The following is a 16,883-nucleotide window of genomic DNA, read 5'->3' on the forward strand; positions in this document are numbered from 1 at the left end:
CTTGCCAAGGAGAAGAAAGTGTTTTCCTTACTACGCTCACCCGCTGATTTTTAAACTAATTAAGTTCGTTTGCCAGGTTTTGTTTGGACGTTCCGATGTTTGTTGGACGGTCAAAGCGTTTTTATCTTGCTTTTCCTCATTCAGCTTTCAATTTTGTTGGTCAATTCTGTTTGTTGCTATGAATTTGTAACTATTTCTCCAATTCTCATTGATTTATTTAATATTTTTAGTTTTATATTACGTTTTTTTACAGGGGTTTTCCAGTTGACAAGACAATAGCATCCATTTTTATGACAGGCTCCTTCAATGAAATGGCAACCAAAGCTAGTTGATATGGAAACGGCTTCAGATGACAGGGAAATTATACTAATATCCTCAGACGATATTGTCATAGTAGCTGTTGATATTGCCTCGCCATTTCAACGAAGGAGCGTTCAATAAAAATGGATGCTATTGCCTTATCAACGGAAAACCCCTGTATTTTCAAGTATTCTAATTGTTTCTGCATTTTTAACTATTTTTCACATTTTTTGCAATATTCAATAGTTTCTTATACATTTTTTATCTCTTCTTTTTACAAATTGATCTCTCTCTTTCCCTTTCTCTTTTCTGAGTTTCTAGTTTCCATATTAATTTTACTTTTTGCAGTTTCTATATTTTCACTCATCAGTCTAAATTTACTCACATTTTTGTTTCTTTTGACTTTATGTTTTAATTTCTATTTGATATAGCTTTTGCAATATTTATGTTAAATTTTCATTTGACTTGAACATAGGACAAATTTTTATCTTTTTATCTTAATTATTTTATAGGTTTGTTGTTCTTTATTATTTGCTTTCCTTAGTAAGGTAAGACTGTTGTTATCTTTTTCGTTTTACTTATTTTTACTTTTAGTTCATTATTATTAATTAACATTTCCTACCAAGCATCCAGTAGTTCTGAGAATAATTCATCTTTTATTCTAATATATTTCTTAAACTCTATTTTAAAACAACTTTCCCACACCTTATAACGGTGCACACAGATCCGTGTGACGGGATGGGTCAATCAACGGTACTTGCGGAGATTGATCGTCACCAATCCTTCCACAATCCATTGTCCCGATTGAATGTATAGATCCAAAAAAAAAGAGGTGCCAAAAGGCAATCAAACCTTCGCCTTTTTTGTGTTAACAAATGGGCCCGGATTGGAAGGCGCAGAAAAACAGACGCTGGGGGCTGATGATGACATTTTATGGATATTAATCCTCTTGATTACGATTTCAATGGACGGGATAGGGCCCACCCTTTTCCCAGCACCATTTCGACCATCAAGCACCTAACGGGACTTTTTGCATGCGTCCTTAACTGCAGTTAATCTCTACCATTCGATTCCCATGGAATGCTGCAGCGCTGACGAGATGACATTTTTCGTCAAATATTGGATCGACCACTTTCGGTAGGTCGAGTGCCGATTTGCAAACCGGAGGCCACCACCGGGCCATAAATATGCGACAACCCGTCCCAAGCCCATCCCAACAACAAGAAAAAAGGATCTTTATTACGGTTCCGTGTCGGTGATGGACGCGTGCGTGCAGACGGCAACCGAATGCAAACAAATGCAAGCACCGTTGCTCCCCGGTGGTGTTTGTTAATATGATGCCCGGTCCAAAAGGGATTGCAAAGGGTTGAAGGCGGTGATGGCAAGCCGTTTGGCACAGGTATTGCAAGCGTAGATGTGTACCGGAATACGGAAAAGGTGATGCGAATTGTACAGTTACAGTACGAAAGGGCTGGGCAAATGGAGAGTGAGCTTATTCGCACGCCGCTTGAACCTTCCGGCCTTGGGAAGGTTCCCTTTTTATTCGCCAAACCGAAGCGCTTTTCTAGGGCGTTGTGCTGTCCTTCGAGTGTTATTGGTTGGCGTGTGCAGGAATAGTGTGTTGAAGAATATTTATCCAATATTGGGATGAAGCAATACATGAAGTGGTTTAACTTAACTGCTGCTTCGACAAAATGGCGTAAATGGTGGGAACAACGCCATACAGTAATTCGGAGACTCGGATGAGTGGCATGGACGGCAAATATTTAGATAGTACAGAAATCAATCTATTTTATTTATAGTTCTTTCAAAAATTCCTTTTAAGTAACTTTTCTAGGTCCTGGTCATTGTCAATTGTCGTGAATCCAGTTGAGATCTTGGAATGCTCCGTAGGCAGTTCAGAAGCTCATGGAGCCTGGGATCGTCGTAAAGGGTTTTCAATACTCTTAAATTCTTTCAGTCTCTCTGGAGCAACTAGCCATATTTAGGATTTAGATCGGGTTTTGACTCAGGACCTTTGGTCTGTGACGGGTTTAGCTGTTGTGGCGATGTTAAGTGACCACCAGGAATCTCGTTGTTCGATGAGCCATTCCTTGTTTTACAATATAAAAAAAAGGTCTTGCCTTCCGAGAAGCTCTATCTATGAAAGAACTCATTTAGTCAGAGACTTCGTAGTAAAGGGGAGTCATCTACCAAGCATCTTCATACTAGGAGGAGTATCATCGACCAAGGAATCTATTCACTCACTGACACTTCGTCCTCTGATGGGTCTTGTACTGAAAGTGTTCGTAGCAGCAAACAGCCTCGTCGCTCAAACTACTAGATAGGCCCCGTCGTCCAGGGACCTTATTGACGCAAGGACTTCATCTACCTAGAAGCATATTAGACCACAAGGGGTGGCAACTATAAAGAGACCTTTTAATTGTTTCATCGGTATGTTTGGGTCATAGTGCCGCTAGATTATTGGTATGAGGTGTTGATGGGCACAGGCTCCAAACAGTGACGGATCAACCTAGGAGCGGAAGGAGTGTCCGCTCGGAGCCTCATCGGTCAGGGGGGCCTTATCGGTGAGGGAAAAGCCTGTTGCTGCCCTCGGCCATTCCTCCAAATATCTTGATCCACCACCGGCTCCAAATGCTTACAAAATTCATTCTCATAACCATTCTCCACATAGGTATAGAACCGCCACTACTCTTTGCTCCTAAATAAATTTTCCTTTTTTTATAAGTATCGTTTATTTGCATCAATTATCTATAAAATAAGCAGCTTAAAAATTTGTACCCGCACACCATATGTCACTTAAAAAAAGGATTTAATTCATAATTATGCAGCAAACCGTCTGGTCACCACCATTTCATGACCCAAAATTCCTCCAAACGATGCTTCAAAACTCAAACCAGATGGCACCAAAAAATCAATCGGACCTCAGTAAGCAAAGAGTTTGCCGGGGCAACAGAAAGCTTTTTTTTGTCTGCCTAATCCTCCGGAAGAGTTGTCCGGTGATCGAGATGATGGTACAGCAATCCACTCCAGTCCGTATGCATCGCCGGTGCAATTTGGCCATTATGAAGCGCCAAAATATTGTACACCGATCATATTCACTGGGACGTTCGGTTCCCTTAATCCTGTGCCGATGAATCCTTTTTTTCCGTATGAAATGAAACGTGGAATCTTGTACCGAAAATGCACCGGCCTCTTTTGCAACCTATAATAACGATAATAACTGCAAGTTCCGGGATACAGCAGTGCCCCCGGTACATCACATCCGAGGTGTGACCAAACGGAACGGAAAGATGGCCACGGTGAGATAGTGTGTGGTGAAATTCATTCATAAAACTGTTCACCGAGAAAATAAAAACCCCGAAATGTAAAGCGACACAACGGAAGGAAGCTTTTCTTAAGTAAGGGTTCGGCACAGGGAAAAAAAAACGGACCACAGTAAATCCGATTTCAGCCCGAGCTGAAGTACGCCGGGCTTTGTTATCAGCCGGCCGGCAACACGGCTGGCTCGGACTGTTCCGCATTTTTTGCTTCTGCTAATAGGATTAACGGCAATTAGTAGCGAGAGGTGAAATCGCGGTCCGCAACAAAGCATCGCTCATCCCTCAAGCTCGAGAGTGGCCCAAGTGGTGTTGCTCACGCGACCAAAACTGTCGTCCCGCTTCCGGTTAGCGTGGCAGTTATGAGTGGAACGAGCCAGCCAAAGAACAAGGTGCCTACAATTTTGCCGGTTTTACGCTATGCGCTTACAGTACATAAGCTGCCCAGAAGGTTCGTCCTTTTGTGTTTTTTTTCTCTTCTTTCTGTTACTTTGTTGTTGTTTTGTGGCCTATTCTTGTACCACTAATTGTTTTTGAAGCAAGAGATCAACGGTGCTGGTCGTACGGATGCCTCCGACCGGACAGGAGGGCACACAGGTTGCTGTTCAAGATGATGATGGCTTTTCTTCCCTTAAAAAAGAAAAACGTTAGAACAAAATTCCACTTCTCTAGCCTGTGCGCGGGGCCAACAAAAGGGCCGATTGCTTTCTCAAACAACCGCTTAAAGCTGACCATCCCGGTAAGAAGACGATGCTTCCGTTCGGCGATGCGCAAAGCACTCCGGAAATAAACTCTTAAACCAATCTCGTAGTAGGCGATGGAAATTGAACGCTGCCAATAGAGGCCAGAGTGTGGGAGAAGGAAAAGCTGCACCTGAAGAGAAGTGCAACACAAATAGACACTTTGGCGAGTTTTTCCTTTTTGCAAAACATCTCGTCCGCATAGCCTACTTGAACCGTTGCCCTGGGTGATGGTGGTGGTGGTATATTGATCAATATGTTTGAATCTTTTTTATTTACCTTCAAACGTCACGAGTCAACGGCTTAACGATTATTGAGGAAGGAAAAGTTTATTTGTAAAAGTGATTTAAAATCGTGGCCAAAAAGTGCCTTTTTTATAAACATTTTTCATGGTACATTCTTTCGCAAACCGAATAATAAAATCCTTTTTTTAATAGAATAATGAGAAATAAAATATAAATTGCTTAGGAAAACTAATACAATATTCCAAAAAACATTATTGTAATAGACTCAGACTCAGTCGTCTCTCGCTTTCCAGAAATTTCCATTTCTTCCAACAGTGTTTATCCATTTTTTCCCGAAGAAACGTTTTTCACTCCACCAGAATGGAAGTGGAATGGAAAAGTTCTCACGGCACTCCCACGGGAGTTGGATTCATTCAAATTTCTGCAGTTTTTTTTTTCGCTAGCCCGATAAAACCTCCCAACAATGAGCCGTTAATTAAGGTAAGTTCCCTAAGTTCCCTTGCCCTACCTACCCTACCAAAATTCAAATCGATCGCCTCTTTCCGATCGCGTCCTCGATCCTTTCGGTGTGCGTTTTTTCTCACTGCAAATTACACGGCAAAGGCGCATCTCGCAAGTAACCATTCCGTGGGTGTTGCTGGCCGGACACTTTCCCATAACCCCTTTTGCTGGTGTGGACCCTCCAAAAACCCCTTTCAACATGCCAAGCAGAAGAGAAGCAATTCGCTTACCTTACCTGTACACAATTACTGGCCGGTCGAAACCTTTCCGAACGCCGAAAGGACGAAGATGGCAAGGATGCAAAATTATGATTTCGCACACAATTTCGTCCGCGAACTGACCTTTCTTGCTAGTCCTTCCACGTATAATTGATGGGCAAGTATGGTCAGCGTTTAGCTTGAGGCTGTTTCAAAAATGGTTCAATTCGGTCAAACATTAATAACCAGCCCGGAGTAATGGTTTATTGTTCCGAGGCTCAGGCGATGGCGTTGGGTTGGTTGGCTCTAGGCTCTCACCCTCGGGTCGAGGTCAGAGTACGCGTGGCTTGCGCCTACGGTCCCTGCGTGTGACTCCCTTACGGGAGAGAATAGATCCGCCAAGGACACACCCTTTTTCCCTGATGACGGTGCTGCTGCTTTTCGAGCGTGGTTCACATTTCCGCATTATTTTGGGTACAAAGTGTTCTGTGGAAGTGATGTTGGAAGATTTCGATTTATGTCTCAATTTTATGCGGAATGCTACCGCTGCAAAGAAGTGGCTGGCTCTCTGTTGAAATTTTCTATTTTAACTTAATTGCACTACATCAATTTTCTTTTAAAAATGTTATTTTATCCTGTAGTTTCAAAAATTATGCTTAGTTTCGTTGTAGTTTGTAGTTTTTAGGTTTCACCCCGCCCAATGTGTAAATGGAGACTTTTATTAACAATTTTAAGCGTTATTTTACTCATTTGTTTTAGACCTAAACCAAAAAGTCTTTGCGCTATTACAAAATTGGATTAAACTACAACTTGAACAACATTATCTAATAATTTAAAAAAAAAACTGGTAAGTATAATCATTTCATTTAACTACCATTAAAAGTTGTTTCCAATTACGGAAATATAGTTAATTGTAAATTCTAATTTTACAACAACTAAAACTATCTCGAGCCTGGCCGTTCCTCAGTGAAATAAAAAAATACTAAAACGATCTGACTCTCGATGGAACATGAACTCGTCAAACCGTCAGGGCTAGAGAACATTCCATCTTAACTTTACATTTCCTAATTTCAAATGCCGGTCACGAGTCCTTCTTTCGGAGGTAAAGCTTCGATAGCTCTAACTTTTCATTTTGTATCATTCCTCGAGAATACCTAAAATTGAGCATCGATAGTCCTCTTACTCATAGACAGGCTTGATGGTTCCAATATTTAGTTATCAATAGTTATTTATTATTGAACAGCATGGAAAAGCCAAAACAAAGTCTTCTAAATTATATTGATAAAATTTGCAACCACATTACGCGAACTCTAGCGAACTAATACAGCAATGCAACCATCGATAATCAGTCCTGCGCCATTCGGATTGATTAACCCACCCCAGCCCATCTCAAGCTGTGGGCGCGCGCAATCCCTTTCCGAAATATTCCCTTGGCATGCGGAAGCAACTTTGCCAGACAAACCATTTCCGTAATGAAACGGCTCTCTCTCTCTCCCTCTCTCTCTCAGACACTCACACTGTGCACCGGCGACTGAACCGACCCTCGTACCTAACTGTTCCGATTCCGGTCGGACGGCCGAGCAGAGAACCGGGCGCGATTTTGTTTAGTTTTTCCCGTTTCTGCAGTGCTCAAGTGCAAACCCGGAACCCTTTTTGCTTGTGCCCGGTAAAAGCGGCAACATTCCCTTTCCCTTTCTTTCCTGCCCGCTTTCTTCTCCTGCATTTGGTGGCGTTGCTTTGCCCGTGTTGGTGCACAAAACCGATGGATCCATTTTCCAGAGCCTGCTATTGTAAACAAAGCGCGTGGTGCCTGCCGCTTGTTTGAATAGCCGGGGGGGAAAAAAAGGCCGAACAAGAAGGATGCAGCAAAGAAGGAAGAATGAAGGGAAAAAAGAGAACGGTGGTGGAAGCTGTAGACAGTACGGGAGTTGCTGTGAACCGTTTGCCGACAGGATTGGTTGAACGAGGTGCGTAAAAGGATGGTGCGAAGTGCGTGATGCGGGAGGACGATTCTACGAGCGAGGGTAGCATTTTGGGTGAAAATTAGACTGTCTCTTTCTAGAAAGGGTTCTCACATTTGGAAGTGAAATTTGGCAAACAAATAGCAAGAAGCAGAAGCAGCAGCATAAAACCCATTGCAGGCAACAGATTTAAATACGAAAGAGGTGAGTAGAGGATGGCGAGGGAGAAGGGATGGTAAAGGGACGGGAATTGTCACGGACCTGGCGTAGGTGGCGGTGGGCCTCGGGGTATAAAAGCAAACCGGTGGTCAAGTTCGGAGGTCAGTTCTATTCAGATAACGGGCAGCGAAAGAGGTGATTCGTTCGCTTGGTGTTGGAACATCCAGACATTCGGTTTGGAAAATTGGAAAACGTGCCGATCGCAGCTGGAGAAAGTTGTGATACATTCGTTGGTGGTTTGTGTGTACATTAAGCGCGTGAGATTGTGAACATTGGTCATATTTTGTTCGCAAAAATGATGGCTCAATTTATGATGGATTTAAAAACAGGTAAGAATCTCCGGCCATCCTTTTGAGTTTTCGCTCTAGAATTTCTAAGCCAACTGCGATAGCTTGCTAATCATTTCTTTTTTCTTCTCCATTCCACAGAACCCCGTCTCAGCCCTTCCCTCTACTCACCCGCCTCACCGAAAATGGCCGACCCCAACTGTCGTCCCCAATCGACCGACTCCGGCGTGCTGGATCTGTCCAAGCGACGCGATTCCCTGGACGCCCGGAAAACTCCTTCACCTGCCTATCACTGCTACAGTGAGGTGGGTGGTACGCCACCCCCCAGCAACCACAGTTCCCCCCAGCAGTGTGACCTCACCGTCTCCGGCAACGCGGAAAACACCATTCTCCTTAACTACGGTGAAATCGTGCGGGCTCGTCGCTTATCACCGACCAAATCACTGCTTCACTTCGAAGAGCTGGCACATCACGCCCAATCCCAACTGGCCCCGGCAGTGCAAGCCTTCCACCGGCACGGTATGGGACTTCCCAAGCCCGAAACGGACATCCTGCAGCAGCATCTTCTGCAGCAAGCGCACCGAGTGGCCCCAATCCCTTCCTACCTGCTACCTCCGTCGGCACTTCAGCTTCATCCTCACCATCAGCAGCACCAGCAACAACCGCAGCAACAAACCTCACCGGCAGCCTTCTCCCCTAGCCCCATTCGTCTCCGCGAGCTCGATGCACTGTCCGAATCAGGCTCCGAAGGTACTTCCCTTGTCAGTTCCAGTCAGCGCAAGTGTAAAGAAGATGGCGCAAACACACCGAAAGACGGAGGCAAACAGTACCCGCTGGTGGTCGGACGGGACGGTAAACTCTCCCGACCGTTCAAAGCCTATCCGCGCGATCCACTCAGCCTGGCGGCCGGCTTTGTCGCCAGCGACACCATCCTCGACACAAACTCGGCCGAAAAGTACAACCTGTTCCGGAAGCGTATGCTGGAACAGATACACGCCGCCAACGGTGGCCAGCCGACCGTTTCCAACCCGAAAATGCGCCGTCTAGCGAACTCCACCAAATCGGGCCACTCCTCCTCGAACGCGCCGTCCGCCGCCATGAGTGACGCATCGTCATCCGAGTCCTGTGACGAAAAGCCGTCCTCGAACGAACGCCACGTGCTCAGCATGGCGGCTGCGAAAGCGCAACAGAACCTCGATGAAATGGCGCAATATGCAGCAACCAATCAGCGGCAGCCGGTGACGCCATCGCGCAAGGATACGCTGGAAATGGCGTGTGACGTCATTGGTTCGTCGGACGCTTCGTCGAGGGCGGAGTTAAACGCAACCGTTGCCACGGCAGGCTCAGGAGCGGAAGAAGCAGCAGCATCTGCAGCCCAAAACCACGCTAGCAACAGCAGCGGTACGTCCGTGAAAGATTCGGCCTACTACGAACGGCGCAAGAAAAATAATGCCGCAGCGAAGAAGTCGCGCGATCGTCGCCGCATCAAGGAGGACGAAATTGCGATCCGGGCAGCGTTTCTCGAGCGGGAAAACATCGAGCTAAAGTTTGAGCTGGCGGCCGCCCGGAAGCAGCTCGCCCTGTACGGCGTGACGAGCTCGGTGGCAGCTTCGTAGGCGGCTTCCTTTTCGGGTTTGCTTGTGTAAATAGTTGCGCCGGGAGGGTTTCGCTATTATAACTACATGTACAGTGAAGTGCTGACTGCGCGATCGAGATCCGAGATCGCTTGATGCGATCGTTCGATTGTGTGCGAAGTACGTTAGGCGTAAGTTGGAGGGAATTTGGAGCGAATCTGCACGATTCGGATGACTGATACCTGTAAGCAGTATTCATTAGTTAAGGCATCTAGGACATGTAAGGCAGAATTGATAAATAGAGAAAAATTGTGTAAAATTGTATAAATCCGTTGTGTGACTATTTTATTATGTTGTCTGATAACATTATTGATACATTATGCTAACATGCTTACTAACATTTTTACGAGCTCTCCGATATTTTCACGAGATTTATGTTTTCTTTAGGATCATGAAATCACTTGCTGTTCCTATCACATTCGCCATTTTGTTTATTTGATAGGGTCTTCTTCTTTCTTGGCCAAACGACCACACAACTACTACCAGGCCGCCCCAAATTATTTGATAGGGGTTTTGGACCATTTTCATTGGACAGTATCGCACTCATTTTGTGGTGCTGAACATCAGGATTTAGCTATTTATCTTTAACAAAAATTTATTTTTATCTAAAATTTGAATTTACTGGAATGAAACATGTTATAGAAGCAATAAATGGTATAATTTTATGTTCATTTATTTTTAAGTGGAACGGCTAGTAAAAGTTAAATCATTTTTATTTTATTTTACTATAATAACTCAAAAAAATCTTAGGCAAAGCATTATGGGTATCTTGCTACTCTTCTAACTGCCTCATAAGCATTCACCTTAACCTCTTCATCCGACTTCCGGCTCTCCAGTTGTTTGTGATGCGTTAAAAACAAAACAAAAACATCTTCTCGCAACCCATTGTGGTGCCGCTAACTTAAGCAAAGCGAAACCCCACTCCAGATTTTCCCGAAAGGACACGAAAGGACACAAAAGATTTGCGCCATGTTGACATAACTGTTCTGGTTAGCCGGCGGTTAGCTTTGGTCATTTGGCCGTCCTGGCGCAACTGTCCTGTACGTTTTCGGCGACAAAACACAGTCCCATCTCGAAGGCCACTGCCAACAGGACAACGTCGCCATCGGTATTTGCCAGGACGAAAGCAACAAGCAACTCAGTGTTTCCGGCTTGCGTTGAGTGCATTTCGGAAAGCGGGTTTGACCGGGTATGGTTTAAATAAATATTTTCCTTTCAGCTAAAGAAACGAAGCTGAAAACGGTTATAGCGTGTAGTATCCGTTGACCTAATACTACAGAGGAAAAAACTATTAACGTACAAAATTCTTCCAGAAACGCACTTTGGAATGCAACACAGCGATTTGCAACCCTTTTCCAAGGGTTCCAACCATCATTCCCGGAACCTCTCAGCATGGGCCGTAGCATGGTCAATATGCAAATAAAGCCCCACCACGGCGAAGCGACACATAGCGCAAGAAGGAAGGGTTAGCAAACGATCCCTTTCCAAATCCGCCCTCCTAGGACAGTCTCGTTTCAGCCGCTTTTACCTAATCTTGCCATTTATTGGCTAAAAGCAAAAAAAAGGGACCTCATCCGACCCAAGCACCAGGTCCACCAGGATGGTCCATTGTGGGCAGTTTGTGCCGGAACGGATGCAATGGTCACCGACCGTCGATGGGTAAAGGGGTCAACCGTTTCGAGTTTCCAGACCTCGAGAAAGAAGGGACACTCGTCATTTTATTAAAGGACAACAAAATCGAAAAGGAGTTAAGACGGGGCGTAATCCTTTTTGCCATGCCCGTATGCAAATATTGTAGTACTTCATGTGTGTATGTGCATCACGGGTTATCTGTGTGTATCTGTAATGAAAATGGAATGCACCTACCTGTAGGGAGTTTTTGGGGGTAAAGCAATAAAGTTTACTGCTAAACGTCCAACGCCTACTAGGGATCGTCGTTTGCCGGACACGATCACATGGACTGTCACAGAGGCCCGCGCGTTATGTAATTATTCCTTCGTTACCTTGGTTACCACCCCGCTCTCAGGTTGTTGTTTAATTGTTGTTTATTGCACACACACACCTATCTCTCTCTCTTTCTTCTTCTCGTGGTGGAAAATCGGTTATGATTTTCTGCAAAAGATCGGGCAACAATCGGATGTTTATGAGCGTTTGTTTAACTTTAGTGTTCTGTGCGCGCGCCCCCGCGCCACCATAAGTCAACAACAATTCGTCCCCCAACTTTTGCGCTTTTATTGATGGGAAGGTAAGGGATGGAAGGGTTTTTACCGAAGAGGTCACATTTATGGTGGCAATCGTGTAAAGTTAATATGTTTTCGGAAAGATTTAAACCATTCTACGCTCGGCAAAGTGGGTAGAAAGGGATTTACAATTTCAAAAATAGGCTTTGTACAGTGACAGAGAAATTGGTTTAATTGCGAAAATCATTTAGTTTTCTTTATTGTAAAATACTGGATAGCAAATTAATGAGAAAACGTTAGGTTATAATATATTCAATTCTATAACACGTACAGTCTTCGGGTTCCCTACAACGCTCAGATGCTTCAATATTTTTGTGTATTGGAAGATTGGTTTTCCAACCCCTTTTTTTTGCGCCAGTTTCAAGATGGAAAACTTTATTTCGTTATCACTTTATTTTCCTCCCTCGGCGGTTCGGTTTTTCCGGGTTCCAGAAGGGATTGTACTCTTTATTGTAGAACGGAATCCTCCCGTTACAATGCCATATTCTGTCCAATGGCTATGCACGACCCCTGCCACGATCTATATGGAATGCGGAAGGGAGAGATAGAAATTTGCGCCCCCGACTGGTCCGCATTAAACCCGTTTGTTTATCCACACATCCAGGAAGCATTGTCTGTGCATTGCCAAAAGCATTTCCTCATTGTTACACATGCTGGCGATGTCCCGTACGCACCAATTGCGATTCCAGGCACCATATACAACCATGATGAAAGGTTCCGTATTCCTGTCGCGTTATGCCGTTCCACTCAACCCTTTCCATTGATCGATCGATCGGTTTTAGAACGAGTCTGGGCTGGATGGGTAAAGCTGTCCTCAGCTGAGTAAGTGTCTGTCCGTCTGTTGGATTGGTTTCGGTACCGTTTGCACAAACCGCAGGATTATCCGACCCTGACTAATAAGGTGATGCTGCCCTTCGTAATGAGGTTGAAATTGAGGAAGAGTTAGCAAGTAAAAGTGATTCCGGCCTCTTCCAGCCGAGGGTGGTATATTGCACACGCGAACAGCAAGCAGGAGGACGAAAGCGATGTATTAGATAGGGGACTGTTTCACACAATATTAGCAAAACGTTGGTGGAAAAGTTTCGAAGTGAAGCATGCTGATAAAATGGTGCATCTATTTTACTGTTGCAGCTTATTACACGTGTTAAACATATTTAACTAATTTTTAAACTAAAGACAATCAAGCTGACTTACAATAAGGTGACAAAACTCTATAGAATTATCTTCTATCACAAAAAAAACTAAGCTCTGGCTCAGTGGCAGTGGAACCCATTTTTCATTTGGCTGGATCTATGGCCCTTCCAGGTACGTCATCTTCCAAGATGCCTTCTCTCGTCTAAAAGAACTAGTAATCCAAAATTTCTTGCCTTTCAAGGCATCTCGAGTACCAAGAGACTGCATAGAGGATTACGTCGTCCAAGCCTGCCGTCTTAAGTATCTGCCACTAGGAGAAAGAACTCTCTTCATCTGATGAACCTCCCCTTCCAAAACATCGTCTGATCGTCTGAAGGGCTCTTTCGAGCGAAAAGCCTCGGCTACTCAGATATCTCGTAGTAGTCGTGTCCTAGTATACCAAGGGCTTAGCCGTTCAAGCCTTATCTACCATGATCTAGCAGGCCGGTTAAGCTAAGATATATTATCATTATTTACAACAATTAACCACTAAAAAGTAGCGCAAATATTATTAAGAACTTTAACAAATAGAAAACACATAGAAAAACAAAATTTTTAAAAAATATTGCCATAACAACAACCGTCTATTACGAGAACACCGTCTAACCTACTCTAGTGCGACTGACAACAATCAAGCGCCGCCCAAAGTTTGTGCCGCACTGTAAACCGTTTGACAGTTCTGTTTGTTTTGATTCTCCTGACCAAGCGCTCCAGCATAGAACGCCGCCAACTTTTTTCGTGCTAAATTCCGTAAAAAATCATTCCATAATCATGGAAAAACCACAGAAAATGCCAAAAGTGGCAAAGGTATGTATTGCTCGTATAGTTTCATACAAAATTATTACCATGTGCTCTTGTGATTGTAGGTCAAAAACAAAGCACCGGCGGAGGTGCAGATCACGGCGGAACAGTTGCTCCGCGAAGCGAAGGAGCGTGATCTGGAGATTTTGCCACCGCCACCGAAGCAAAAAATTTCCGATGCCGCCGAACTGGCCGACTACCAGCAGCGTAAGCGCAAAACGTTCGAGGACAACCTGCGCAAGAACCGGATGGTGGTCAGCAACTGGATCAAGTACGCGCAGTGGGAAGAATCGCAGAAGGAAATCCAGCGCGCCCGGTCGATCTGGGAGCGGGCGATCGACAACGAGCATCGGAACATTACGATATGGTTGAAGTACGCCGAGATGGAGATGAAACATCGGCAAGTGAATCACGCCCGCAATCTGTGGGACCGTGCGGTCACGATAATGCCGCGCGTGAATCAGTTCTGGTACAAGTACACGTACATGGAGGAGATGCTGGAGAATGTGGCCGGCGCCCGGCAGGTGTTTGAGCGCTGGATGGAATGGCAACCGGAGGAACAGGCCTGGCAGACGTACATCAACTTCGAGCTGCGCTACAAAGAGATCGACCGGGCACGGACGATCTACGAGCGGTTCGTGATGGTACATCCGGAGGTGAAGAACTGGATCAAGTTTGCGCGGTTCGAGGAAGCGCACGGATTCATCAATGGTTCGCGCACAGTTTACGAACGGGCAATCGAATTCTTCGGCGACGATCACGCCGACGAGCGGTTGTTTATTGCGTTCGCCCGGTTCGAGGAAGGTCAGAAAGAGCACGATCGCGTCCGGGTCATTTACAAGTACGCCCTGGACCATCTGCCGAAGGATCGCACCACAGACCTGTACAAAGCGTACACGATTCACGAGAAAAAGTACGGCGATCGGTCGGGAATAGAGGACGTGATTGTGTCGAAGCGCAAGTTCCAGTACGAGCAGGAGGTGAACGACAATCCGACCAACTACGACGCATGGTTCGACTATCTACGGTTGGTGGAGAACGAAAACGACCCCGAGTTAATACGCGAAACGTATGAACGGGCAATCGCGAACGTTCCACCCGCAAAGGACAAGAACCTCTGGCGTCGATACATTTACCTGTGGATCAATTACGCGCTGTACGAGGAGCTGGAGACGGAAGATCTCGAGCGGACGAGACAAATCTATCGCACCTGTCTCGAGCTAATACCGCACAAGCTGTTCACGTTCAGCAAGATCTGGCTGCTTTATGCTCAGTTCGAAATCCGTTGCAAAAACCTACAAACTGCCCGCAAAACGCTTGGCATGGCGATTGGGCGCTGCCCGCGGGATAAGCTGTTTCGCGGCTACATCGATCTAGAGATACAGTTGCGTGAGTTTGACCGGTGCCGGATCCTGTACGAAAAGTTTCTCGAGTTCGGTCCCGAGAACTGTACCACGTGGATGAAGTTTGCCGAGCTGGAGTCGTTGCTCGGTGACACGGATCGGGCACGGGCGATTTACGAACTGGCAATACAGCAACCGCGCCTCGACATGCCCGAACTGCTGTGGAAGAGCTACATCGATTTTGAGGTACAGCAGGGCGAGTTCCAGCTGGCACGCCAACTCTACGAACGCCTGCTCGAACGTACGGTGCACGTGAAGGTTTGGATTTCGTACGCAAAGTTTGAGATAAGCGCTGAAAATGAAGAGGAAGGACTGAACGTACCACTGGCCCGGCGCATTTACGAGCGAGCCAACGAATGCTTGAAGGGACTGGCAGAGAAAGAATCGCGTGTACTGGTGCTCGAGGCATGGCGTGACTTTGAGCGAGACCACGGTGACGAAGCGAGCCTCAAGAAGGTGCTGGAAAAGATGCCACGCAAGGTGAAGAAGCGCCAGAAGATCGTGTCCGAATTGGGAGTGGAGGAGGGCTGGGAGGAGGTGTTCGATTTCATCTTCCCCGAGGACGAAATGGCACGACCGAATCTGAAGCTGCTTGCGGCGGCTAAGAACTGGAAACGCAAACAGGACACGGATGTTCCGATGGCCGCCGTAATGGAGAGCGATCGGAACGAACCAGAAGCAGAAGGCACTAGCGAGGACCAGCAAGAGCAACCGGAACAGGAGGAAGAGGAGGAGAAGGAGGAACAAATGAACGTTGGCGGAGAGGATGAAGAATCCGACCAGCCAAAGGGAGCCGATGAATAATTAACCGAAGAAAATAAAACTTCGTTTCAGCTTTCCGTTTTAAAGCACCGGGAAGATAACGAAAAGCTGGGTGCACGTTTGGGGGTTTTATTTTACACACTCGAGACGGTTTATCAGTCCACCTCTTCTGGACGCACCGGATGCTCTAACGGTATGACCGATTTTCTTTGTACATCCCTCGAACACGCTTTTCGCATATCGTACGCATCTTCGTCCGGATCGCCGACATAGTACTCGAGCACTGTCCGGTACACGATGTAGCCTAGTTTGGTGTACATATCGATCGCCACCTTATTACTAACGCGCACAAACAGATCTACAAAATAGCACCGTTTCCTGCAACAACACAAAAGGAAAAACAAAGCAACCATTGGAGGATGAAAAATTGTCCCAAGAGCAGATGTTTGTCGACTTACTTTTCACTCACGTCCTCAAGGAAGCTCATCAAGGTAGCTGCCAAACCGAGACGTCGATAGTCGGGCGACACCGTCAGGGCCGTTACGTGACCGTGCCAGCTTTCGCCTTGGCCTTCCGCTTTGCCCATAACTACGAATTCAAAGTATCAAAGTGGTATGTATTAGTAAGTTTGTGCCAGGAGCGCGTTCTGAAGCTATACATTACTGTAGCCCATAATTTCTCCGGTCGGGGATTCAGCCACCTGAAAGTATTCTGGCCAATGTGCGAGGTACTGCGTGTAGAACGAAAGGCAATAGGTTTCGGTCAACGGGTCCAGATTCCTGCAGGATGAAAAGAGCACTGCTGATACTTGGGGTGGGAATTTATGTTGAGAGGGGCTAGCACTTACACTTTGTTGAAGCGGAACATATCGTCGCAGGTGAAGGGCCTCAAGGTAGTCATGGTGTAGGTGTTTACGAGCGTTTTTGGGTTAGTTTGAAAAACGTTTTCGGGTAGAAATTAGCTAATATAAATAGGATTCCACAACCGGCAGGCGAATGTTGTTCTCGTCGTTTTTGTTGCGCTTTTGGTTATGGCAAACATCTGTCAGCGAAATTGATCTAAAAGTTGCACTGCGGTGGATTTTTCATCACAAGTTTTCT

At 45.7% G+C, this 16,883-nt stretch overlaps 3 protein-coding genes across 3 annotated transcripts; 2 read left to right on the plus strand and 1 right to left on the minus strand.

Annotated features, from left to right (window-relative positions):
- The first annotated feature begins 7,032 nt into the window (after positions 1–7,032).
- Positions 7,033–9,672, plus strand: LOC118506644 (protein giant). The gene is made up of 2 exons (XM_036044032.1): positions 7,033–7,812; positions 7,912–9,672. Exons 1-2 carry the CDS (start codon positions 7,779–7,781, stop codon positions 9,384–9,386), a joined length of 1,509 nt encoding a protein of 502 aa, XP_035899925.1. The 5' UTR covers positions 7,033–7,778; the 3' UTR covers positions 9,387–9,672.
- Positions 9,673–13,469: 3,797 nt separating this feature from the next.
- LOC118506646 (protein crooked neck) lies at positions 13,470–15,890 on the plus strand. The gene is made up of 2 exons (XM_036044045.1): positions 13,470–13,624; positions 13,684–15,890. Exons 1-2 carry the CDS (start codon positions 13,589–13,591, stop codon positions 15,823–15,825), a joined length of 2,178 nt encoding a protein of 725 aa, XP_035899938.1. The 5' UTR covers positions 13,470–13,588; the 3' UTR covers positions 15,826–15,890.
- LOC118506650 (N-alpha-acetyltransferase 20) lies at positions 15,846–16,820 on the minus strand. The gene is made up of 4 exons (XM_036044054.1): positions 16,631–16,820; positions 16,447–16,562; positions 16,242–16,371; positions 15,846–16,161 (listed from the first exon to the last, which is right to left on the minus strand). The coding sequence occupies exons 1-4, from the start codon at positions 16,681–16,683 to the stop codon at positions 15,939–15,941; spliced, it is 522 nt and encodes a 173-aa protein (XP_035899947.1). The 5' UTR covers positions 16,684–16,820; the 3' UTR covers positions 15,846–15,938.
- Positions 16,821–16,883: the final 63 nt, after the last annotated feature.

This window comes from Anopheles stephensi, chromosome 2 (assembly GCF_013141755.1).
Source record: "Anopheles stephensi strain Indian chromosome 2, UCI_ANSTEP_V1.0, whole genome shotgun sequence".
NCBI classification, from domain to species: Eukaryota; Metazoa; Arthropoda; class Insecta; order Diptera; family Culicidae; genus Anopheles; species Anopheles stephensi.